Source organism: Eleginops maclovinus, chromosome 19 (genome assembly GCF_036324505.1).
Source record: "Eleginops maclovinus isolate JMC-PN-2008 ecotype Puerto Natales chromosome 19, JC_Emac_rtc_rv5, whole genome shotgun sequence".
NCBI classification, from domain to species: Eukaryota; Metazoa; Chordata; class Actinopteri; order Perciformes; family Eleginopidae; genus Eleginops; species Eleginops maclovinus.
Genome location: NC_086367.1, coordinates 20,151,302 through 20,178,527, shown reverse-complemented (window position 1 = coordinate 20,178,527; position 27,226 = coordinate 20,151,302). Strand labels below are relative to the sequence as shown.

The 27,226-nt window shown below is 42.5% G+C and overlaps 1 protein-coding gene across 3 annotated transcripts in view; it reads left to right on the top strand.

Moving 5' to 3' along the window:
* The window catches only part of atrn (attractin), a 118,503-nt gene that overhangs the window by 18,392 nt on the left and 72,885 nt on the right, over nt 1-27,226 (top strand). For all 3 annotated transcript variants that reach the window (XM_063908467.1, XM_063908466.1, XM_063908468.1), the window contains exons 6-18: nt 2,798-2,966; nt 4,704-4,794; nt 6,306-6,555; nt 7,258-7,441; nt 8,357-8,511; nt 13,096-13,180; nt 16,235-16,464; nt 18,310-18,431; nt 19,599-19,737; nt 19,995-20,176; nt 23,037-23,256; nt 23,371-23,556; nt 25,672-25,917. In XM_063908467.1, coding sequence (XP_063764537.1) covers nt 2,798-2,966; nt 4,704-4,794; nt 6,306-6,555; nt 7,258-7,441; nt 8,357-8,511; nt 13,096-13,180; nt 16,235-16,464; nt 18,310-18,431; nt 19,599-19,737; nt 19,995-20,176; nt 23,037-23,256; nt 23,371-23,556; nt 25,672-25,917 — 2,259 coding nt within the window. The remainder of the gene's footprint in view (nt 1-2,797; nt 2,967-4,703; nt 4,795-6,305; nt 6,556-7,257; nt 7,442-8,356; nt 8,512-13,095; nt 13,181-16,234; nt 16,465-18,309; nt 18,432-19,598; nt 19,738-19,994; nt 20,177-23,036; nt 23,257-23,370; nt 23,557-25,671; nt 25,918-27,226) is intronic.

The following is a 27,226-nucleotide window of genomic DNA, read 5'->3' as shown; positions in this document are numbered from 1 at the left end:
CACACACTGCGCTGCTTTAACAATGTCATCGGGTTTGCTTCAGCACGCCCACTCACGCCAAACCGTCCTCTGTGCCTCAAATGAGCTTCTTACTGTACTGCCTGTATGTTCTCGGTGCTCTCGAGGGTGGGGGGGAATCATAAACTTTCAAAGATTCACTTAAAACAGCCAAAAGTAGTAATCATACAGGATATATTTATGACAGTGCGCTAAGCCCTCTAACTATTTTCAACAATATTTCACAGAGCAGATGTTGTCTTTGCAGTAGTAAAGAAAATATGGCTGGACATTAAGTCATTATTTTATTATCAAGACTAGATTTTGTCTTAAATTACAGATACCGGCGGCATTATGCTAAAGTGATGTCATTTTCAGAACTTGTCAAACTGTTTCCGTTCAGTTTTATTAGTTCTGTTGTTTGCCTTTACCCACTTCACCATAAAATCAACTTTACTCATTCATATTTATCAACAAATATTATCACATAAATATGTTATTGAAGAACAAATAGTCTACACTGTTATACATACCATAATATTCTTATTTCCTTTATATCGCGCAGCCCTAAAAGACGGAGAGCTGAAGACTAGATGCAAAAACTCTGCTCGGCTGTTTCACGTGTAAAAGAAACTCCCTCTCGAGGTATCTTTTGGATTTCAGCCTTTGCAGACCATTGACAGGCACACAAACCTTTATAACACACTACAGGAAAGGGAAAAATCTAAAGAGTTCCAAGTTTCCAGCTATTCTACTTCAAATCCTAACCAGGAATGAGTGAAACCTCTCAGTAAATATCCGGAGCAGCTGAGCAGCTCTCCGGCAGCAGTTGGAGGTTTAATGAAGAGAGGGTTGCTGACTTCACCCGTCCTGCTTTTGCCTGTTAATCTGGTGATACACCCCGACGCCTCTTCAGATTCACTGTCATCGAAGCTCCCGCCAAACCCACAACCTCCATCTGCTGTGACCTGATGAACTAGACATGAACTTTTTGCACGACCAGCTTCCTCATCTTTTTTCGCTGAGTCATGAAGGTCGAGTGTTTTCTTTCTTAAATGTTTTATTTGATGATGACCATCAGTCAGATCAATCAGACCATATGGGCGCTCTAACAGCTCTATTAGTTCTTAAACGGCTCCTCCGTGCAGAGACAACAGCTTAATTTAACTGCAGTTATATCCCCGGCTCAGCGTGCTCACAATCTAATTACCAAAGCTGAGGGAGTTGCGAAACAGACCTGCGTTTTCTTTAGCCTTTATTACCCTGTCATGGTGTGTTGGCCGAGCAATAGCACACTTGGTGTACGCTGCGCTGCCACCTCCCAGATGAACTCATTTTCTACACCAAGCAGTGCAAAAGCAGACAGATGCCTGTTCAGTCAGGCCAGCCGTGCCTTTAATCTCTATCACAGATGCAGATTTCAACAAATGGCGTCGTTAAGAGAAGCGAAGGCCGCGTTTGTTTTATTTATGGAAATGCCAACAAGTTGCAAAGGTAATTTAGTTTGCCTGGCGCCCCTGGAGGAATATTGGCCTCTAGGGAACAGCTTTCAGCCCAACAACAACAAAAAGGAGAATGGGTTCAGTGACCTTTATTGTCTTTGAAAATCATAACACTTCCTGTCCTGTCACATGGCCCCTTCTGCATTGTCCGGATAATTATCAAATGGGAACTCCCCCAGCGGTTGAATATCCTGTTTCTGCTCTCAGATGGAGTGATAGCTCTAATTCCACCGTATATGTTTTATACCAGGAAGAGTTTAATGGGTGTCTTTCATCATGAAGGACGTACAGACTGTAGATAAACAGAATCGACAAATCTGCCCCAAAACTGCATCGAAAAACAACTCAAACGATCGCCAGGGCATTCCTTCTATTTATGACTCGACAGTTGTTTGGCAAAAAGCGTCCCAGTCTTTTCCCTTTACTGAGGAATGATTCCGGTTTGTCATTGTTCTTGTCCCGTAACAGGGCAACACCAAACATCCCTCCAACACAAAGGTGCTGTAATGCATCCCGTTTTCTCTACAAAGTGGATAATCTGGCCTTTCAAAAACTTTAGGAACTACATTTTTAATGATAAAGGACTCAGTTAACCTCTGACCTTTCCTTTCACCTCTCCCCTTCATAATCACAGAGAAATCAATAATAGATTTTTCTGGATTACTGAAGAAAAAGACTAAAACTGGATCAAATGCATTCAAAGCGCCTTAACTGCAGTAAAAGCCAAACGTACAAAACGTGTCTCTTGTAGAATATAATATATATTCACAGACATCACAAGTCATAACTTCTTTTTTGCTATCTTTCAAACCTCGGTGCTGTTCTTCAGACATGAGGGGAGACGGCATGTCTTCTTATTTCCCAGAAATGGTTATATAATGGTTCTTTTTGCTATCTGCAGCTGGTGCATTCATCATGTTCTCGCAATTCTCCAGAATTCAGAAGTGGATCCAAATTACACAATACTGTACACGCTGAAGTGAAGTTCATAAAGAGGGTAATTTATGCAGCCTGAGATTTGTGTGTTGGCTCAATATAACATGTACATTATTATGCTGCAAGGCATTAAGGTCAACTCATAAGGTCTTACTCAAAAGTGTAATCCTCCTTTAATGCAGAAACTTTGTCCAAACACTTTCCGTTTTCACGCTGATTTCTTTTGAAGGTATTTAGTCGCATGTTTAGAGCTGGAGAATGTTTGTAATGAATAGAAGTTCTTTAAAAATGTATTAACTGAGCGTTCTGCTTCATTATCTCCCTCGTGCAGCCATGACTGTTTCATTTTCTTCCCTCTTCAGGTCCAGACTGTTTGGTCTCAGTGCCGGCCAACTCCTCCTTCTGGACCCGGGAGGAGTACACCGACCCCGGGCTGGCCAAGGCTTCCCACAAGGCCGTGGTGGACCAGGGCATCATGTGGGTCATCGGAGGCTACGTGTTCAACGCCTCCGACTATCACATGGTCAAATCGTAAGTACTCTTCCCCAGCGAGCATCTGGACTTGGGTTTCAGGCGTTTTGGCTGCTGCTCTCGTCCTGCTGTTGCTATGCGACTGAAGACGGAACGAGATGTCACCACACATTTTGCAAAAACTTCTATATCTGTTATAAGTATTGCTCGGCTGTCAGGAAGTCCCAGATTGTTCCAGACGGCGCTGTCTGTTGAAACTTTAACAAGGAGAAGAACCCGGCTCTGCACAGAGCGAGGGATGTTATTAAAGCCCTAAAATTACAGCTGATGCTCCTCACCCTGAACTCCACCCAGGATGATCACACTTTTTCCCCTGGCTCATATTTTGGTTTTATGGTTTTAAGAGGCAGGCTGCTGCCCTTTTTATTCCCCCTCACGTCGATCATGTGAGACTTTATAGAAGCCAACTCCAAACTACTTCTTGGGTTGTCCCGTTGACATAGTTGGATTTGACAAATGCAAGAATTCTGCTGCTCAGTGTTCCTGCTTATCTTGTTCCTGATATAGCTGAAGGTATTTCCATAGTTATTTTTTCATAGTCTGCCAAAACCAAACGATATGATTTGCATTTCACTTTTGATAAGTAGCACGTTTGGCAGGTTGATCAGCGCTCACAAGCCGTGGCTCACACTGTACGCTGACGTAATTCTATTTATTTCAATGTATTTACTACAGTCCTTGTTGTATGTCACTTTGGTTCAGGAAGATAAGCAAAAACCATCAAAGTTGCACCAGCTAAAGTCAAACAACATTTTGTAAAATACATGAGAAGATTGATTCAACTCTCTGGTAAATATAAAGCTGGAGTCATCAGCTCGTGTCAGTGTTTTTTCCAAAATGCTTTTTAATTGCCTGGAGTGCTTCACTGCTGTTAGAGTTTTTTTTGGAAGTGCAATTTAAACTGTCCTACCTGTGGTTTGCCTATGAATGGCCAATGAATACTGAGCATTATAATCCATGTTTCAAACCATATTTAATTAACGCAGAGGGTTGGTTCCATAGAACCCTCTGAGATGCAGTCTTCGAAAAATGTTTTGTAAATTAGGCTGGCACTTTCAAAAAGGAGCTTAGCATGTGATTGGATGAATCATCCGTCAATTAAACTCCATCCAAAACCAGTCAGGAGTCAAGAGAAGCCTTCAGATTGGCACAGAAATATCCCCCCGGTTCTCATATAACTCTATCTTAGCATCTATGCAAACCCTGTCCCATCACACACACAAACCACGGCAACAGCTGCCAGTACAGGGCGCTGGGTTTTCAGGACGCTATCTAGCCCCATACAAAAGCTTAACTCAAAGTTTGAAAAGATGCATTTTCATGTGCAATGTTCCAGCTTCTGAGGGTGCAGGGGATGGCCCCACATTATGCAATTGCCACCTTCATCTCACTGACTTTGAAAGGGGAAATGAAAACAGTCCAACATTATTTATGTCCAAATATGGGCCAAGTTTTCCACTTCAAACCATGTCTCCCCACGGGCTGGTCTACCTTGTCTTTGTCACATTTCAAGTGATCAAGGAAAACGACCACTTCTCAAATCTAATCAGGTACTGTAATTGTATCCTGTTTTATAGTTTATTTTATGAACAAAAGCACCAAAGCACTTTCCTTTTATGTAAAACAACAACATGGCCGTGAAGAGGATTCTGATTCTGCACACTTCAAATCCTCCTTGAGTAGTTTCTGAAAGCTGCTCTGTCATGGTCTCCTCACCTTTCCCTTTTCTTTCTGCAGGTATAACCTCAGTAGCAAGAGCTGGGTGACCCTGGACCCCTCCGTCCACACTGTGACTCCGCGGTACGGCCACTCCCTGGCTCTACACGAGGTTTGTGAAGCGAGAAAATACATCCCCCGTGAACCTGGATATACATTTAACAGCATGACTACATCGCTCTATTATTATAACGCATTTAGCATGCATCTGAAGCCCATCTCAGTGTGACATTAAAAGGTTTTCAAAAAGAGACGAAAACCGATCATATGACAACAGAATTATACGGAGGAACCAGCAGAAACATTACAGACTCCTCTTCCCTTGATTTATGCTTTCAATAGTCTGCTTGTTGCCTGGAACTAATATATAAATCTCTCGGTTTTGATATGCTGCAGTGAAGTGGTGAAGCAGTTTCTCCTCAGCCAGAGACACTGTGAGGAGCTGCTGATGGAATAATAAAGAGGGGTTAGAGAGCGGAGGATTCAGGGCTGCAGAGCGGTTGCTGATGCACACGTTGCATCACGGTGTTTGAGTGCGTCCCGGTGTGAGCTTGCACAACAAATCTGAAATCAAATCAGTTTTGATGGATGACAGATGGAAGTGATGGAAGTCTGGCAGACACAGATAATGTGCCAATTCTGCTCCGAGTACACACACTCTGACTGGTTTATAACAGGCTGCATACTCCTCTAACGCACACACACACACAAACACACACACACACACACACAGAAAAGCAATTTTTATTGAGATATCAGAAAGTTTTGAGTAGAAATACAGTATGTTGCATAAGCGGTTCACAATCTTCTGGGTTTAACCATTTTTCGGGCCCTTTCCTTGTTGCAAAATCATCAAAACACTTTCAGAACTAATTGAATTGATTTTGAAGCTCAATGGGAGCTGCTGCTTTAATCACAACATCAAGTACCTTTTGTTTCCATGAGTCTCTTTGTTCAGTAGGATCTGCATTTACTTGCTCTTGTATTGTCATGGGGAAGAGTACTTTGTACCCATGTGCTATTTTAATTAAAATTAAATTGCCAAATAACAGGGCACTTTTTCTCAGAACCAGGTCTACAGTATGTTCTTTCAAATATAGGATTAAATGAAAATTGCCCAACTCTTAATATCATGAGACATCGGTCTGTCTGACCTCCAGAACGTCCTCAGGTCTTCAAGTGGAGAAGCAAGGTCCAGGGAAGGATAAAAGAAAACTGCGTTATTATTTAAAAAATATTGAAGGTTTTTGGGCTCAAGGGTGCCTTTTCTATGAAAATCCTTTGAGTTTCATAATAATGCTTCATTAGATCGATGGTTCCTGATCCCCATGATGCAACAGGGCCAGGCTTTGGTTCAGTCAATATCGTGTTTTTTTTATTGCAACACTGCTCCATAACAACACAACCTTGGCATGTTAGTTATGAAGGAAAGTATTATGATTGGGTAACAAGAAATGTGTTTCAGTGTTTGTGGCTTTAGCTATTGGACCTTGGATTGCAAAAGTCCCCTTTCTACCACCCATGTGTGTTTCAGTTGAACCCGTTTCACATTATTAAGTTTTGGAAAGGACCACATATACAAACTGCATGATCTAACGCTGCTCTGCATCTTGTTTCTACCAGGGGAAGATCTACATGTACGGAGGAAAGATCGACTCCACAGGAAACGTGTCCAGCCAGCTGTGGGTTTTCCACATCCAGAACCAGACCTGGGTCCTGCTGACTCCCCGGTTCAACGATCAGTACGCCGTGGTGGGACACTCGGCCCACATCGTTCCTCCGCTCCAGGAAGGGGACAGTCCCATCATGCTGGTCCTGTTCGGACACTGTCCTCTGTACGGATACATCAGCCAGGTGCAGGAGTACAACATCGGTAAGCTGTAGGCGCTGAAGTGTGGGAGACTGCCTTGTGAACAATCCCGACCCCATTAGAGCCCATCAACTGTCCACAGATAGAGCAGTAGATGCACTGTTTGATGGCATAATGCTTTTTAGCGTCTAAACATTATGACTGGGATTTCTGCAAGTACCATCTCTAAGCAAACAGGCATTTGTGCTGTAAAGGGTAAAATGAGAATCAGTTTACCTTTTTTATCCCCGGGGGAAATTAGCTTTGTGTCTGTTGCTCCCTTTTAGACCACTGACAACAGGAAAATGAACACTAACCACCAAGACAAAAAATTAACGGACTTCAGACTGGGATGGTGTTCTCCTTGTACGCCAGAAAAAGTCACAAAACCAGTCCCAATTAAAATAGATCTCTAGTCGTCTAAAATGGGATGTTCATGTCCAATTTCCACCAAAAGAAAGGGACTCCTGCAGGCAGTCCGATGCTTTTTATGAACAATTATACAATATTTCTATCGGCTTTACTGTCCTCCACTCATAAAACGCTGTGTAAAGTCAGTAAAGCTGTAATTACTTCCAGCACAGCCCCCTCCGGGACCAAAACCTCCATTCTACACAAAGACCTAACTATAGTTTCCTCTTCTCTTTGTTATTTGTAATTCATTTAATACGATACTGAAGACAGTTTTCAGTGGCTCAGTATAATATTGTTTCTGTGACCTTCCAGCCAAGAACACATGGAGCATGGTGCAGACGGACGGGGCCCTGGTGCAGGGGGGGTACGGTCACAGCAGCGTGTTCGACCCCAGCTCCAGAGCCATCTACATCCACGGGGGGTACAAGGCCTTCAGCGCCAACAAGTACGGGCTGGCTGGAGACCTGTACAAGTTCGAAGTGGACAAGATGAAATGGTGAGGCTCTGTTTTCGGAGCTGATTTATACTGAAGTTGACTAAAATTATCATTTTTTAAGTGTAAAGATAGAGAATGACTGTTATTGATCACTTTGTAATGAGCTTAGCACATAGAAAGCACTTCTTAATCGGTCCCAGGCCAGAAAATAGCTGATGTAAGACAAACATACGTATAATTCAGGTTGTTTAATAGTCAGATTTTGTCTTCTTTTGCAACGCTAATAATGCAAAACGAAAACACATCAGCTTCTGTTTCGTTTTAAAATGAAATCATTTCCAAACAATAACAGTCTCATCAAAACAGTCTGCACTCATCATTTCCTCAAGGTTGTACAAACAGCAACATGGAAAATAAAGTGCACTTTATGCAAGTTGTCAGTATTTTAAATGACTTTAAAGCCTTCATTTTGCGTATTGACTGTACAGTATTGCTATAAATAAACACAGTGATGTCTGCAGTCTGACTTTACACTTCAATCCAACATTCAAGGCAAAATAACTCTCACTGTATCCGATTAATCTTTGTTCTCTATCCACCACAACGCTTTATGTAAGTTTTGCTATTCTAAAATATGATAAACTATGGTTAGACCGTAATCCCTGAAACATATGACCTTAAACTCTGTTATCGAATAGGAATACAATCAATTTCTTTACATTACATAACCATTTCATCAATACACTTACAATAAATGGCAATAGTGGGTATGTAAATGCATGAATTCTGCTGTAAAACACAATGACAAAGCAATCATTAAAATGTGAAAGGCTGCATTAAGGGTGAACAGAAGATCAGTTTCATGAGCTTTTCTACGGGAGGTGTGCACCAACTTTAAAAAGAAACATCTGTAAACATAAAGCAGTGTTACTCTCTTAACCTTTAGCCATACCAACCGCCGCTGTGTGTTTGCAGGACCATACTGAGAGACAGCGGCTTCTTCCGCTACCTGCACACAGCCGTGATGGTGAGCGGGACCATGCTGGTGTTTGGAGGAAACACACACAACGACACGTCCATGAGCCATGGCGCCAAGTGCTTCTCCTCTGACTTCCTGTCCTACAGTCTGGGTCAGTAACACAAAACGCACACACGCACACACATACACACAAACACAGCACTTCCTGCAGTCTGTATTTTCAGCCTCACTCAGGTTTCTTTTCCTGCTAAGCATGCATCACCTTTTTTTTCCATCTGCATCGAACTGCTTTGCATGCGTACACACTCAGACACACACACACACACACACACACACACACCTGGGAGCTGCTCAGTGAGACCGCAGTGTTTTGTTGTTGGACACTGAGCGGCTCGCCTGAAGTGAGAGAAGGTCAAATGTCGCTGCTGGATGTACACAGGCAGAAAACCGCAGCCACTTCTCCTGCTGAATATTAGAACAACGTGCTCTTGCATTTTACAGCAGTGCGGTGTGGTGTTGCATGTTAAGCCACTCTTACATTTCCCTGGATAGTGAGGAGTAGTGTGCTCTTGGAAATTGTTGTTTTCATGGCTTATTAATGTGCATATTCATGCTGTTAAGATGGCTGGAAGCCCTCGCTGTCTGGAGTCAATTTAATCCAAATCACTGACTGGATTTTTTAAATGAAGACAGTTCTCTGTTGATCTCAATCGTTTCAGTTTGGTTCCCTCCTGACTGCAAGTGGCTGTAAACAAAGTGGATGTTACTCCTCAGAGGTTGAGGTGGCATGTAAACAAAGTCATGTGCAGAATGTGTAAGTGCACCCTGCTATAAATACAGTGTGGTAACCAACACCCGGCCCCGATGATGCTCATGCACGTGGGTTAAATGCGTCATAAGCTCCTTGTTTCAGTTCTGTGTTTGCAGACTGAACAGCTTGGCGTGTGTCACCCTGTCTGTGACGTTATGGTCATAGTGCTGTAACACTGTGGTTCACAGACTATCCTACGTCTATTTGTTACCATCTGGAGGATTTACAGGGTTTTGTCACATTGGTAATAGAGAGAAACAACGTGGTCAAACTGATGTTGTCAACCCTGTTGTTGGTGGTCGGGATTAGCTCCCTTACTTCTTATAATGGTTATCTTGTGGCATATAACAAACCTCTAGTTCAAGGACTCAATGTGCGACGTGTTTGTAGAAAGCACAGATAATACAGAGGATATCAAGCTACAATAATAATGAATGAAGTGCATTTTATATAGCATTTGTCTATCCTTAGCGACCACTCTAACTGCTTAACAACACATGCCAGCAATCACCCATTCACACACCCCTTTCACACACTGGAGGCAGATGCTACCATTCATCTGGTAATCACGAGTGATAAACATTCACACACATTCACACCCCGAATGCACAGCCATCAGGAGCAGTTTATGGTTTATTTCATGTAGAATGACTGAGTCACAGCTGCCGTATGTCATATATCAAACACAAATTAAAACAGGAAGGGCGGTAAAGAAATGAATGGCTGTAGAGCTGGGCAGATCAAACACTATCCTCATATTTAGTAATAATAATAATAATTAAAAGGCTGGATAAATAATTTTTAAAAAGCAATAAAATAAGTCTAAAAGTTTGCAACAGATAGTAAAAAATAAAACTGAGAAGCACACAAGACAAAATGAATAAATAGAAGAAAATATAACAAAATAAAATAATACAATGGACCAAAAAAGGGAAGTGAAGGGAAGTGAGTACATCAGATTTTAACCGGAGCTACAGGTCACATTTCCTCGAGGATCTGTCTGTAAATACGGAGTGATCAGAGCTTAATAAAGGACACACTAAACTAGTCGGTCTGGGATTAACACTGGTTGCTTTGGAGACCTCTGTGATGTTTATTCTTGTGCTCACCTCTTCGTACTGCTAAGGTGCCTTTGATCAAGATGCTTAACCTCCGTTTGTTTAACAGCAGAGAGAGAGAGGCTGTTACCCCATGTTTATCTGTGTGAAGCAGGGTGTGAGATGGAAAATGTGTTTCTGTCTTTGTTGGTTAAATATGACAATCAAAAGAGGAGAGCACACTCTTTTTTCTATGCATTCTAATTATAATCCCATTTAAAGCTCTCTGATGTGTCCTTATAGACGTTAGCACAGCTTCGTCAGAGACCATAGCAGCATCCTCATTTTGTCAGGCGATTCGCAAACGTTGTTGTAAATTGAGTCTGCGTCCCTCCCTCATAAACTGCTCATTAATGGGAGGCTTCAGTCTGTCTGGAGGTGAGGGAGGGAGGGAGGGAGGAAGAAGTCCCTGCAGGACGTGAAGTGGCCTCCAGGGCGTCCTGTTTTTCTGTGTCATAACGAGAGTGATCAACAGACAGCAAAATGACAAACTCAGGTGCCAAAACACACAATTCCCCTTACCGTGCAACCAGCTTTTGTTCATGAGAATTGCATGTTGGGATGAAATATCCCTAACAAATGTCCTTTTAGGAGCTCAAAGATAAGCTGAGATTAGATCAGACAAACCTTTATTGATCTCCGCTCGGAATACAGGTGTCAAAGCAGCTACAGCAAAAAAGAGATAAGGAAAACAGTAAAGGGCAGGTAAGAGTTCACGCAGAGATGATAATATACAACATATGTAAGTAACAGTATACATTAAAATAATAACAGCAATAGAATTTGGAGCTAAACTGTTAAACATATATAAAGATGTTAATATATAACGTTTCTACGCGAGGCATCTACCTATGGTGCAGGTTACAGGCTACTTTCAGGTTCATATTTGTATTTAGTGTCTCTCCTGGGACATGTCTCCATGCTTTAATGTTCAGAAAGCTCTTTATTGTTCTCAAACTGCCTGTGCTGCAGCACCTCTTTTCACCTTCTGTCTGGAACCAGAGCCCAGTCTGCTCTGATTGGTTAGCTGGCCATCTCTGTTGTGATTGGTCAACCACTTAGAGATGTCCCACCCCTTAGGCTGTCATGTACAATGGTTCAGAGTGCTAGCGAATAGAAGCGCGAGTGTTACAGGGTGATGTCATCGTGTTAGGGAAGTAAGAAAGGGAGTCAAATGGAGGCACACAAATCTATTGAACACTACAGGAAAGGGGAAACCCCAAAAAGCTGTTTAAAGGTAAATGTTTTAATTATAGAGTGCTGTGAAGAGCTGGTGACAGTGAAGGCAGCACATTCATTTAATTCTTAGCATATTGTCCTAAATTTACATTTACTACATGATTGCGATAATGAGACTGATTCATCCCACTCCGATCACCGCAGGAAACAAATTGTGTTCCTGATTTCCCTGGAGATTTGACACTTTAGTAAAACTTTAGAAATTAAAAACTTCCAAGTATTGTTTTTCTCCCCTCCCACCGCTCTACCCCCCTCCCTTCCTGCTCCTCCTCTGTATAATTTAGTAATTGGACAGAAAAGTCTATTAGACTATTTTCCTCACTCCGGTCCCCCCCCCCCCCACCTGCCAGCTGCAGGCCGGTGTCAGCAGCAGCCGCTCTGTAATTGTCTGGTAATTACAGCAGAGATGGGCTGTGCGTCCAGGACTAATCGCCCCCTCCTTAACGAGCTGAACTCAATTAGAGCGTAGAATTAAAGGCCCATCCGCCGCCGTCCTGACATTGGTGGATGGTGTCACAATAAATCCCCTCTCTGACAGGCACTGCACCACCCGCAGTACGGGCCTGTGCCAGCAGAGGGCAGTGTCTGCCTGTGGAAGTGGAGCTCCTGCAGATGTCACTCTCTCTGTGTGAGCGTGATGACTTGCACTGCATCGCTCTGACTGAAGGTGATTCAGTGCACCGCTGCTCTGGGATCCTGCAGCTTTGACTTTCAGCCTCGCATGCCACGACTCTTTGTTGTTGTTTGTTTTGTTTGGACATGATCATGATGGGTGAACACTGTCATCTACCGCTGCAGCTTCATTAAACAACAACCGTACATGAATTCATCAGCTTATTCGTCAATGTCTCCACCCAGTAAGCTGTGAGGTAATGATTTGAAGGTCTAGACATCACAAAATATGGGGTAAAACGGGTTTAAATCTTATTCAATTATAGATTTCTGGCATAATAATAACAGCTTTTCAGAAAATGCTGCTGAAATAATGGTTATATCTAACCTAGATATTAAGTCCAAGGTCTGAACCAGACTTATTTCCAGTTGATTCATCTGAAAAACATCATGATTTTGTATTTTTTGTGGCAAATTTAGAAAAACCTTATTGGTTGGAAGTTTCTCACAATGTCTGTGAACATAAAGGAAATGGCCTGTTTTGAGGGATCACAAGCTCAAAAGGCTTGAAACAAGTAGTCTAAACAACTTTCAATCCAATGATTCCTAGCTGCTGTTTTTACAAGACAACCCTTTCTTCTTCTCGCTGTGATCCAGCAGTGATAATAACATCGTGCACTGTGTTGCATTCAGTCCCCACATGAGACCATATTTCATGAGTGCATCTATTCCCACATGCCAGACATGCTCGGCTGCATTTTTCTCGCCTGATTGTTGCTCCTGTAGCCGCCGGCCCCTCGGTGCCTCGGTCAAGGACACTCTGCAGACTGACTCATTGATTGACACGCCGATACGAGCTGTTAAAGGTCTCGCTAACCACCCATGGCATGTCAGCCAAATGTGCTGGAGACCCAAAAGATTTAATATGTGCGAGCAGGTCATCAGTTTGACCTCTCCGTGCCTCTTCTCGTTGCAGCGTGTGATGAGTGGACAGTGCTGCCTCGACCTGACCTCTTCCAGGACGTCAATCGCTTCGGACACTCGGCCGTCATCAGTGACAGGTAATCATTTATGCAGCACTTAGAATAGCTAACAGCTGCATGGAAAAGCTGTATGGCTTAACTAATGGCACAAAATGAAACAAAATGTGGGTATAAGCACACACATACTTATGAAAGGCATTGCATTCATCCCAAATAATGGTAAAGAACACTCAAGATATTCTCAGACACCAGCTCCTTTTTTGCTTCTTTTAATTTGACCCTTTTACATCAAAAATCAACTTATTTTTAATAACATAGGGAGGGATTTAGCATGGGAGAATTCAGCAGTGCATGCTCTCAGATGCTCAGCCCTAACCTGATTTCTCTGGGTGACCTTGTTTCTGGAGTGCATGTTAGCCAGAGTGACTGCCTTTATTTCCACCAGGGGTTAACTCATATGTAATTATGCACTCAGGGCATTTAAAGACATGTCTGACTGGAATATGACATACAAACAAGTAGCTGCATCTGATGTAAATATGATCCGGGACTTAGGTTTTCATCTGCAAGTTTTTCATTACGGGACTCCTCAGCTTTTCTAGTGGGAAATTACAGTTTTCTTGGTTCCTTTCCTGGCTTTCTTTTATTCATAATCACCTCTCTGTGCACTTTAGAGTTCAGATGCTCTCTGAATCATTTTATCAAACTAGATATACCATCCACGGTGGCCGACAGGTGCAAAACAATCCAGAAACAATGCTAATATAAAAGCATGAATGTGCCAAAACACATATTACAGTAACTCCTTTGAACATCTGAACATGCAAATGAAGAAACATCTTTACCAAGCTGACGAAACGTGCTGTGTTTACTACATGCTGCAAATACAAACCGCTGCAAGAAGCTCAAAACACAACAGGGATCAGGGGACACCAAAAAGTGATGCACACAGTGTGGACCGGCCTAGCTAACCTAGTACTACCGGAAGGACTGATCCAGGTCACATTGTTATGGGTGCAGCTGTCGGCCACCGTAGCGATCAGACAAAAAGTTCAAAATGGTTTACAGTTGTTTGCATTCAAACTAAATGTGAGAACAACTGCATGGTGCTCGTTTCCCAGTTGTTGTCTTCAGAGAAAATCCAGATTCTTTGTTGACAAAGTAAAAGAACATTTCCAACTGTACTGTAAACCATGTGACAGCGAACACTTAGAGCCAAGGCCAGCTGACAGAGACAGAAAGTACGTTCTCCCCGTGTGCGTTCAAACATGACATCTGATTATTAGCCCGCGATGTGAATAGATTGTGATGGCGATGGTGCTGCGACCAGAAGGGATGAGTCATCGGTAAGTATTATGTGCACCGCCAGCAGAGCAAGACACAGCGATCCATATTAAATTATACATGGTGTTGTAGAGAACGCATCAAATATTAACATGAATCACCAGCCCTGTTGGAGTCAATCCTGGCTGATGACTCCCGCTCCTCAGGAGCAATTAAGGGTTCGTTCATGCGTTCGCTCGTCGATCCGATTCAGATTAAACGCAGTCTCAGGCAGACTTTCAGGTAAAGTTGAGCTTTATTTAAAGGAAATGTTGGCTTTGCAAAAAAAAGCATGTCCAAGCACTTTACCATTAGGTTGAAAAGAACAAAGTATTTCTTATAAATTGATTCAAATTGTTATTTTTAAGTATGCACCATCAGACACCAAATAAAATGACCTCTGTGTGTCATTTTGTAATTTGTATCCTGAATAAATGTAGTCGAAGAGAAACTGGTCAACAAAAGATAGTTTGCAAAAAAAAAACTCTCTAAAAAGTTCTTCCAAACACACAAAGGCATAGGAGTTTTAGTATGGATGTTGAAGTACTCGTGTTATAAAATATGGAGGTGAAGTTAAAAAGTAACAGACATCCCCTCCTCCAATCCCCTCTTTGCATCGGCCTCCACTTGATTTGAAAATGTATTTTTTTACTCGACTTTTAAAGCACTCCACGGTCTGACTCCAACATAGATTTGTGAGCCATGTGAGATCACATATTGAGCGCCGACGCTCCTCTGATCATAATACGAAACTTAACAATCCCCCGGTCTAGACTAAAGGAGAAACTGAAGGGAAGAGGAGGGCTTGCCTTCTTTAAATCTATACAGAAAACTATCTTTTATAAACTTACCTTTCGACGTTTATGTCTTTTTATTTCACCCACAGATATGGACTTTTCACAATGTTTTTTTTTACATCATTTACAATATCCTTCCATTTAGAGTTAATTAGCTTATCCTCTTTTAACCAATTCCGTGTTTGTTTGAATAATGCTCCTCTACTCACTAGGGATTATCTTTCTCTTAAACTCCGCTGGTGTTTTTCCAAGTGCAGTTTCTGTGTCTTTACTTTTTTAACTTTATTAAATCCGTTCATGGTCTTAATCGCCCTTTGCTCCTTTGCAAAGACTCCCATCTCTTTAAATTTGGAAGAAAGGAAGCGGATCACTTATTTGGTCCCCTGTAACACTTCTCTATTCTCCTCCTCCCGATGTGAGACACAGCAGGATGTCCAGAGTGAGCGGTTTGAAGTCTGCCCTCTGTGATCCGAGGAGACTTTTGATCAGACGGCTGCAAAATTATCCCTCCACCCTGCCCAGCCGATGCCACACACACACACACACACACACACACACACACACACACACACACACACACACACACACACAGTCACACACACACACACACACACACACACACTGTCACACACACACTGTCGCACACTAATCCCAACAGCTGAACAGAGGCTGTGGGTGAGAGATGCTCAGAAATGCAATGTATACACACACACACACACACACACACACACACACACACACACACACACACACACACAGCAGGGGGGTCTTTCAGGGCCATCCTCACAGGGCAAGAGCGCTTGTTGGGGATTTAGCAGACTTGTGAGGCAGGCTGAAGCCGGAGAAGAGGAAGAGCCCTCGGCCTAAGCTTCCCTGGCTCTCACCATGCACAAAAGGTTGAAACCAGGAGAGATGAAGCAGAAATCACCTGGTGTTACTTCCTGAATCCCTTACATCTCCTCGCTACCTTCCCCATGTAGCCTTCTGACACATCTACTCTTTGATCTTTCAGTGTGATGTACGTGTTCGGAGGCTTCAACAGCCTGCTGCTCAGTGACGTCCTCATGTACACCTCGCCCAGCTGCGCCGCCTTCTCCAGCCCAGCGTCGTGTAGTGTGGCCTGGCCCGGGATCCAGTGTGTGTGGAACGGCACCCAGGAGAGCTGCCTGCCCTGGGAGAGCGGCGCTATCGAAAGGGAGCAGCAGCAGCAGCAGCTCCCGGCCTCCTGTAACACACGATCATGTAGGTGACGCCACCGCCGCAATCACTTTGAAATGCTAAACCGCTGCACGTCTGCCATGTGAAACTAATCCCAGATTATTTTAGATCCTCGCTGTCTTTGTGTGAGCGTCTGCAGAGCTCATCTGCATTCATAACACTGATGTCCGACGGCATGCACACACTGGCAGGAAGGGCTTGTTTGTCACAGAATGCAAAAGCAGGAAAAAATAGGGAAAGAAATAGTCACTATGATGCTGAAACGGGATCCGTTCATTAGCTGACCAACAGGAAATTAACAATTTGATGATTTTGTTTTGTTCAGTTTTTCTTATCAACTTTTTTATTTGGCCATTTTCAACATTTTTCTAGACTATTTATCCATCAAGGAATTCCTTCAAACACCAAAAGAGAAACCTAAACTCTCCATAAATGCAAATGAGCTTATGACTTTTGGAACGAGTGCTAGCTACTTTAATAGAGAGTTGGCAACACTTCACAGGACAAAGTGCATGTTGTTTCCCTTGGCTTTGTGCCGTAAGTGGAGCTTACATTTGTCCAGGACTTTTACCCGTATCCACTCCAAACACAAATGCTGTCATATTTCTAAAGCCATTCCATTGTGTAATCAACATTTAGTTTAAGATGATATGGTAAAGCACAACTTGTGTATTGCCGCTTTAACAAGCAGCAGATGAATAATAATGTCAACATTTCAGAAGAAACACCACATTTTCTGTGCAGATGTCCCCTCTGTGGCTCTGGGAAAACCACTTTTATTTGAACAATTAACTCCTGATGATGAATGCACTTGCAAATGAAAAGGTAGTAAAAATATAAACACTACATTTTGTGACATAGATTTTATACTGATATCTGCCAGTTCATATACTAGATAATTTCATCATCAAATGAATAAAAACATCAGTATGGTGTTTGTTAGCGTAAGACTTCGGATGATTATCTGAGTGTGTCCTCAATCACTTTTTACTACACAGTTTTTCCCCAAAGTGTCCCAGTTGTGTGTGTGTGTGTGTGTGTGTGTGTGCGAGCGTGTGAGCGTGTGTCAGATAGCGAGATGTGATCATCAGGGGCAGCTCAGCCAGGTCTCTCTGCTTCCCGCTGAGAATTATTTTGTGTTTGCTGTTTGGCATTTGTCACAAAAAATCCTCAGTTTCCCCCCGAACACGGGCCGCTCTCATTTCCCGGGGCGGGGGTCTGAGGAAGCGGTGGCAGATGGAAACTGCTCCCCGGAATATCTTTCAGCCACGTTTAATACCAAAGAGGCTCCCCGCTCTGCTGCTCCTGGCAGCCTCCCTGCCCCAGTTTCCCCAGAAGAAAACTCACGTCCAGGAAGTGTTGACAGATCAGCGGTCCACAGCAGGACGAGATTTACTTTAAAGTGCCGTGTGAGAAATGAACACGAACTCAAGGAACTCCCAGTGCTTCCATTTCAGACCCGCAGGTCAAATATTCAGTGAGACATTTCGCTATTTGACAAAGGTAGATTAAGATTAAACTGTGTAAAGTGTGAAAAGGTGGAAAGTAAGAACAGTAAACTGAACTGGAGAACTAGAGAGGAGACTGGACTTTATTTAATGAGTAATGATATGAAAGTAAATGATCCGGATAATTCATCCTCCACTGATGTCAACTCAATGCAGCGACACAAACTTTTGAATCATTGCTTGGAGAGAGTTCACAAATGAACAATGTGGGCATTTTATCACCAGAAAAAGTATCTGGAAACAGCAAAGAGTCGGGTTACAAACTTTTCCCACACTCTAGATACATTCATTTACTTTCTGCGTGTCCTTTTTGTAACTTTAAATTCTTTTTAGGACAAACCTATTCTTCCAACTGTTGCAGATGCCGACAGTGAGAAGTGTGACCAGTACACGGACTGCTACAGCTGCACCGCCAACACCAACGGCTGCCAGTGGTGCTCCGAACAGTGTGTCTCTATGGGGAGCAACTGCACCTCCGCCACGGTGAGAAAACACTGCTAACATCCCTACCTCCAGCATTACACAACACAGGAAGCCTTAAAAAGACTGAAATTCACTTGAAATGTAGGCTTACAATAGTCTGAAAGGGGCTTGAATACCATTGTGTTTACTGCAAATTTTGAAGAGGTTCAGAGGGTTATATTTACTTGTTGCTCAGTGGTAGAACTTCACCACAATTTCAACATTTTTGTTCTATTTTAATCTAGAGGATTACATTTTGCACCTCCGGATGTGATCGGAAAAGATGTTTATTAGTTGGTTGGATCCAAAGAGAATATCCTTTTGAAGCCTGATGCTGCTTTTGTAAGAATAGGTCCTAATTTGGAAATTCAAAGCATTAATTGCACATGAAAGTTGAATTTGTTTACAAAAAACTTGGGGTAAATATGTTAGTAATTGTATTTTTCCTCACTGATAGACAATGCTTTCATGTTATAGGAAGCAGCACATGCCAGGTGTTACCATTACGTTGTGGAGGACATTTCTGCAGATGTGTTTTCCTTTATACTGCTATAGTTTGACCACAACATACAATTTAAATAACAATTAATGCGATGGAAAGATAAGTATATACGCTAAAAGGTCCCAGTTTGGGATCTGCTGCCCTCTCACAGCTGTTTAAAATGCATTATTAAGTAAAGTCCTTCTGATTTTGAACAGTGATGGGCTCTTTGAAACACAGACTGATGGATGCTGGGACATTATGAGTTTCCATGCGACTCCATTAGCTTTGTCAGATTTTATTCCTTTTTAAATGGGACACACAAGTCCTCCCTTTCATTTCCTCCAAGAGTTATTACACCCCATAAATTGAGATGTATCAAATTTGAGTGATGATTAGTTGAAGGGCCGAGGAAGCACGCTCTCGCCTCCAACAGTGAATCCGATCGGTCAATCTGCGGTTAAATGGCTGCTCATTCAAATGCAATATGACGCCGGAGGCGCTTCATGTGTCTCCTCCAGCGCTCCGATCTGCACTCCTCTCTGAAATATTTGATTACTAGGCGACAGTCTCTCCACCTGTGATGACTCGGCTCTGAGATAGCTGCATGGTCAGGAAGAAAACAGATAAATGAAACTCCTCCCTCTGTTTCTAGGGAGTATTTAGTTCATAACGTCTCTATTCCTTCTGTTTTTCTCTTTCCCCAGGGGGCCATCGCAGAGTTTGACATTTGTCCCAAAGACAACCCGTCATTCGTGTGCAACAAGAAGACCAGCTGTAAGAGCTGCGCTGTGGACCAGAACTGCCAGTGGGAGCCCCGCAACCAGGAGTGCATCTCACTGCCAGGTAACTGCAGAGACATAACCCAAAATCACACATTTAAATACTTATTCCCAGGCGAAGTATTTACACCTTCAGTGTTAGTTGCACAACGTTATTTTGCCCCTCTGTCACCAAATAGCGTACAATTCATGCACCAACTTTAGCAAAACAGTATCGGTACATGTATGGATAATGCGGGCAATAACCAACAACATTTAGTCCTAGTTTGTCCCATTACAACCTGTATTTCCTGTGGTAATGACTCCTCTTTTTGAATCCAGAAAACGTGTGTGGTGAGAGCTGGCACCTGGTGGGGAACTCCTGTCTGAAGATCATCACGGCGAAGGACACGTACGACAACGCCAAGCTGGCCTGCAGGAGCCACAACGCCGTGCTCGCCTCGCTCACCACGCAGAAGAAGGTGGACTTCGTCCTGAAGGAGCTGCAGATCATGAGCGTAGTGGTAAGGGGGGATGGGGGTGCAGTCCTAGATATCAACAGATTAGACTCATCAGGTTGGACCATTTTAATATTCAGTTCAGCAGAGAAAACTCTATCGATGTAATGTATGCTCTCCATTCTCCGACCAACTGGCTGTTCTTCAAACTCATCGGTTTCCTCCTCTGATAAAGTCTCAAACATGTGAGGTTGGATGCCAATAGCCTCCATGGTTAATCTCTCACAGTTTTGTGAACTTCACTTACTTCTGTGGGCTCTGAGGCAGCCATGGATTGCTTCTTGTAAACCAGCCAATCAGAGCAGAGCTCATCATAATTATTTAAATGAGCCCCAAATAAGGCAATTCAGCTCGTTTCATTCTAGGACAAAATCATAGGGTTGTACATGGGCCTGTAAAACTACATCTGGATATTTTTTGGATCAACCAAAGTTATATACCTTCTTTGTAGACATCAGAGAACAATTTAAAATACCAGATAGATGCATTCTATAGCACCTTTAAGGTACTTGTACAGAATGGCCTTGTTTTGGATGTGTTTGTGGGAGCTGCGTTCTTTAAAATGCTGCCTTTTTATGGAGTATTGAGAGTGAAACAAATCTTCCACTTTCAGATTAGGTCCTCTGACATATTTCACTCGCTCCATTTGAGCAAATGCACATAAATCTATTCCCACAACCAACGTTAATCATCAGAAGCAGGTCACATATCTACAGATGTGTGCATGACTAGGAGATGTAAGCTTTCATCTTTACATCCAGTTTGCACAGAGACATAACACACATGGGATACGAAATAAAAGTAAAGATATGCAAGTGTTTGATTTCCCCCAGAGACGCTGCATGCAGGGAAACTGAATAAATACTGAATGTCTTTGAAGATATTTGCTCGGCCTTGTACCGTTTCTCGTGGTTGCGTGTAATGACGATAATTAACCCATTTCAATGTCGGTTCACATATGAATGGTAATTTAATGTAAATGAATAACACACAGCTGCACCGAGGTCAATGAGGATGGGACTGTGAGTTTGGCAGACGTAATCATAAATAAAGCATAACAGAATCTGATTAAATGCCACTTTTTTTAATTGTGTAAACAGCAGATTTGAGTAAATTTGATTAACCAGAAATACATATTTATGTCCAAACATCAACAGAGAAACTATTCTGATTATTTAAAAATTGTACGAATAAGCAAAACTATTTTCCAATGAAAGGATTGTCTGCTTTGTCTTTGTGATCATTATAAACTAATTATTTAAAATTGTTAATCAGATAAAAAGACAACACGACCTCACCGGTAATTTTATGCAGTTCATTTTGAATCAATGCTTTAAGATAATAAGAAGCAGGAGAAGGTTGATAAAAACAATTTGCTGCCAATAAATATCCACACATTCCTCCACAGAAGGACCCATTTCCTATCCTATAATGGAAATCATAGAAACATATTCCCTGAATAAATATGCGCTCTAGAAAGAAGCCTTCCATTTTCATGCTGGGGCTCATGTTATTTGACTAATCACAGCCAACGTGTCTCAATATTTCCGTATGTGTCTCCACTCGAGTTCACTGCAGAATTACATAATCCTGAATGTTTTTAAAACAAAGCTCTGCGCGGTTACAGCTCTAATTATCTGTTCTGCTCAACACAGTGTCACACACAGCTGCAGCCCTGCTTTAGAGTCAGGCACTGTCCTCCCTCCCTGTAACCGCGTGCTAAAATGTTAGCCATCCTGCAAAGTGCCCCAGAGCCCCACTGAGCATATGTAATGTGGAAGCTAAACAAGACAACGACATTTGAGTTTAAAGCACAGTGTCGCTGGAATTGAGTGTTTCTTCAATCCATACTAATGAAATGGTGCAGATTTCCCCTGATGTCTAAATTCAATTACCAGTTCCTGGTAATCTTTGCGCTTAAAGGCAAGTCATTTCTCTGGAATAATATACGTCTTCACACTGTCCAGTCCAACAATGAAACGCTGCACAGACACAGAGACACATGCTACACACGTCTCCCTGTCATGTTTTATAGACACTCGTTGTGCTGTTTAGCACTTCCTACTGTTTACAGGCCGGATCAATCAATCCCAGAAATGCAATTAAATAAATTCCAATTAAATGGAACAGTAACTCGACACAAGTCTCTTTGTTTACTACTGCTGCAGCAGCATGGCTATTGATTAGAGATGGGATGGATAACACAGGCTCCCAGGTGGAGGAAGTAAAGCTGCTTCTAGTGACGCTCAGGGAAATGTAATCAGGCAGTGGAGAGGATTTATCGTTGCTTAAAACCAGGTCGTGATTCCTGACAAAATAAAAACGTGACGATAAACATCCTTATTTGACAGGATTTTCATCAAATGTCACATTATTTTGTTCTACAGGGTAACTTACCAAACCTATTTCAGTGATCTTTTAAAGACTAAACACTTAGCGAATTTTAAAAAGCTGATTTACAAAAAAATACACATTTTAAAGACGTCTTCGTCTAAAGAGTAGGGCAGAAAATGAAGATTATTTTCAATATTAATTAATCCGACAATTATTTTTTTCATTAAGTGATTAATTGTAGGTCTATACAGTTATTTCCCAAGGTACATTTTTGTGTTTCTTTTGATCTATTACCCAATGATATTCACTTTGATATGATATAAATCATATACATTCCAGGAAATCTACACCCTGAGTCAGCATTTTCTGCCATTTATGCAGGAAAAATATGATAATTGATGATTTGTTGTCCACTCATTGCTGCAATAATGAAAAGTAATGGAAGTAAATGATAGTCAATAGAAGGAATGAAATTAAAATGAAACAACATGTAAATTCCTTGTTCTAACTCTGTGTTGTTGTGGGTTTGCAGTACAAGGCTATGGTGACGCCCTGGGTGGGGCTCAGGAAGATCAACGTGTCGTACTGGTGCTGGGAGGACATGTCTCCCTTCACCAACACCTCGCTGCAATGGCTTCCCGGAGAGCCGAGCGACGCCGGGTTCTGCGGGTATCTGGCCGAGTCGGCGTCCAGCGGGCTGAAAGCTCAGACCTGCATCAACCCGGTGAACGGCAGCCTGTGTGAACGACCAGGTGTGTGCACGATGCTTAAAGACTCCAAAAACCTGTGTATTATCCTAGCTAAATACTGCGTGGGGCAAATGGGTATGCTGCAGCAGCCTAACTTGTTGAACATTGTCCCCCCAGCTAACCACAGTGCCAAGCAGTGCCGGACCCCGTGTGCCATGAGGGCCACGTGCAGCGAGTGCACTAGCGGCAGCTCCGAGTGCATGTGGTGCAGCAACATGAAGCAGTGCGTCGACTCCAACGCATACGTGGCCTCCTTCCCCTTCGGACAGTGCATGGAGTGGTACACCATGAACACCTGCCCACGTAAGACTCTTAATTGCCTCAGTTTTTTCTCTATGTATTACTTTATAGATTTAAGTGGTTAGGGTTTTAGTCTTTTTGTATTTTGGCCAGACCGTTAAAATAAAACACCTCGGACAAATCTATTAGGACACAGAAGTGGAGTCAAAAGAAACAATTTAAAGACCCTCTGGCTAGACAGGTGTTGGAGAAAGGACCCTTTCTTTCTGCCGTTATTATTATTATTTTTGACATTGAGAGGGTCAGTGTGAGCAGTGGAGGTGTTACTTTATAAAGGCTAAGAATAAGACAATAATAAGAAGGTTTTCTAAAGTTCCTCCCTTGATTTTTCGTGGAAACGTATGTAATTTAATAGTCATGTCAGCAAGTATTCAGACAGCTTTAGTACTCTTATTGATGCACGTTTTAGTTTTATCTTATAGCCAGTGAAAAACAGACAAGAAAACTAACATAATAAGAGCAAACATGTCTTTATAAATGGAGGATAATGTCTCCAATAATAACCAAACGTACTTGAGTTGAATTTATTTAACAGTCCTGTTTACATTATAATTAGTAACACGTTACAGGAAACCTTGAGGGAAATGACGCACCTTTTTAAAATCTGACATTTACTCTTTGCTGATGGACAGGAGTTGTTGACTCATTGATGCCTTCATGTCTTAGTGTAATAACCTTTTCATAACCCTGCCATCTTTTCATTCGTAACCTATTGATTCTACACAAAATGTCCCACACAAATCTTTCCATGTGTTTCTTGTGCCACTTACACAGTTCTCGCCCTTTTTGTTCCAGACTAATTACCGTTGCCGCCTTGGGAAAACGCTTTACACAAACACTCAGACAAATGAAAGTGTTGTAGCATGCTGTTTAAACCTCTGATTAAGTTGCTGCGGCTGCATGCAGAACCAGCAGCCTCCCGGTCATGAGTCTCAATCTGAAGACGGGAGGAAAACTCAAAGACATAAATGAAAAGCACACATCTGAAGTCCGCTCACGCAACGCTCCGGTTAAACCTAATGTTCTTAACCACTTGAACAAATGCAGCGATCTCCATCAGACTTTAAAAGAAAGTCCCTAAAAGGCAGCATTTTAAATAACTGTGACTCTGTGAAGCGGGGATTCTTTAAATGTTTGTTTTTTAACCTTCATTAAACTGTGGCCCCTCCAGTAGACGAGATGGGGATTAATAATGTGCTTTAATAGTTTGATAGCTGAGGCCGGGGCTTTTGTTGTGTGCACTGTGCAGAGGAGAACAGTTTTCATTTGTTTAACCTGGCAGGTCAATTTAGCATATATTGTTACTCACAGCTACACGCAGAGAATCCCCTCCAGGGCCGAGAGCTAGGATGGAAAGCATAAGCAAATCTGCAGCTGGAGGGAGATAAATTAACCAAGCCTTATAGAGGTGTTATTAATTTAATCCTTTCGAAAAGCTAGACCTTATTTACCAACACCCTTATATTCGTGCCCACCATTTATAGGACAGTAATTGATATTCGAATCCTTTACTTGCATGTGGGGAATCACTGAGAACCAGCTCATGTCCACATGGATTCTTTTTTCAATTAATTCCAATGCAGAGTCAGCGCATACTGCCTCGAGAACAATCGCTGCACCCAGTGCTCTGGATGCTTCAAATTAAATCTATTTAGCTTTTTTAGAGAAGTGCCGGTGACGTGATTATAGAACTTGGAGGAAAGGCTTGTTTTTGACAGAAACTAACATAACAAGGACAGAAAATCTTATTTCTCTGAGAGGATTGGCTGGGCCGATACTGGATGTTGCTGCCTGTGAGTGTGTGACTTTTATCGTCGTGCACTGATCGTCCTCCTCGCTCTACGCATGTCAGACTCATTCCTTCATACAAAGTGTGAGAGCAATAGTCTTCCAGCTGGATCGTAGTGAAATAAGCGTGTCAATCAAATATATAGAAGCACAAACTGAAATTAAAGGGGGCGAAGCAAGTGGTGATACGTTGTCAAGATATCACTGTCAAAGAAACTGTAAAAAGGCCTTTCTGCCGGATAAAAGCGATACGTGGACACAGGCTCTGAGGAAATAAGTCCACACGGTTCTGAAATTGAATTTCCTGCGTTGTTTTTTTATCTTCTTCAGCGGAGAACTGCTCGGGGTACAGGACGTGTGGTCAGTGTCTGGACCAGCCGGGCTGCGGTTGGTGCACCGACCCCAGCAACACGGGCAAAGGGCAGTGCATCGAGGGCTCGTACCGCGGGCCCTTCCAGACCTCGGTGCCAGCCCCCTCCACCCTACCCGGCCTGCCCGCCAGCCCCCAGCCGGCCCTCAATGCCAGCATGTGCCCCAATGAGGCCAAATACAACTGGTCCTTCATCCACTGCCCAGGTAGGGGAGGAGAAGTCTTTTTATTTTATAATCTGATGAATAAATGTTATTTCAGTGAATGCATTTACACTAAGAGGTAGACTTGACCGACATCATGACAACCCCCCCCCGTGATGTCCTGATTTTATGACAAGAGCTTTGTTTTTGGGTCAAACTCAATCTAGTTCAAGCAGAGAACTGAAGCTACTGTGCGAAAGTATTTTAAATATGAATCACTTCCTCAACGTTTTTTTGAGGAAAGTATTCTTTTAAAGGAAATTGTTTTTGCTATTCACTGTGCAGAGTTTTTATAATAGCTCTGAGGCCTTTGTTCAGAAATATTCCTCAGCAATTTGGTACCGCAGTTTGCATAACAATGGTTAACCCAAAAGATGGATTACAAAAAAACCCTCAAAGTAGCAATGTCTGAGATATCTCGACATTGAGCTTTAAGTGCGGGTCAGCAAGGAACACTGGATCCTTCACTTCCTAAATCCAGCTCAATAGCGCCTTTCTTCAGAGCCCTCTGCCCTCTCAGTGCCGTCTCTTTCCAACACCACATGTCCACTTTGAAATTCAGGCTGATTGTTAAAGGAGAAAGGCTTCCTTCAGAGCCAAATCATCAAACAACCGTTTTCTGAGGCTGAATAGAAATCCTCGCGATGATCCTCAAAGAAAATAAATCTACTCCAACAACCAATATGTCTGATAATGTCGGCCCACTCATAGGGATGTCTTACTGCTATGCTCCTCTTTTGATCAGCACTGCAACTGCATGTAAAACCTTATTTAAAGGGGCCTTGTTGTGCTTTTTGGAGCTTTTCCTTTCCTGTAGTGTGCTTTATATAGGTTTTTGTGCATGTAAATGGTAAAAGTTTCTCTCCCACACACTCCCCCCTGCCTAAAACGCTTCCATTGGACTCCTTTGTTTGCATCCGTAACATAATGACATCACTGCGTACCACTCATGCTTCTACTGGCTAGCGCTCCAACACAATTTACGTGATAGGCTAAGGGGCGGGACATCTGTAAGCGGTTTGGACAACAACAGAGCCGGTGTGGTGGCAATTTATTTATCAAACGCGGATAAAGAATGAAACCATTCAGCTGTCTTTCAGAACAGACCGTCTGCAGAGTGAAAGACAAAGAATAGGGTTTGGGTTGCATACTTAAACAGAAAGGGGGGGTCAAGTTTGGTGATAATGAAAGGAGCGTTGAGTGAGTTTTAGGGAGGTAGAGAGGCCGTATCAGGATGTTCTCCGTTCAACAGAAGTAGAAGGTCATACTGTTGGTTCACAAAGAGTGTAACTAACAACACTGCAACACATCT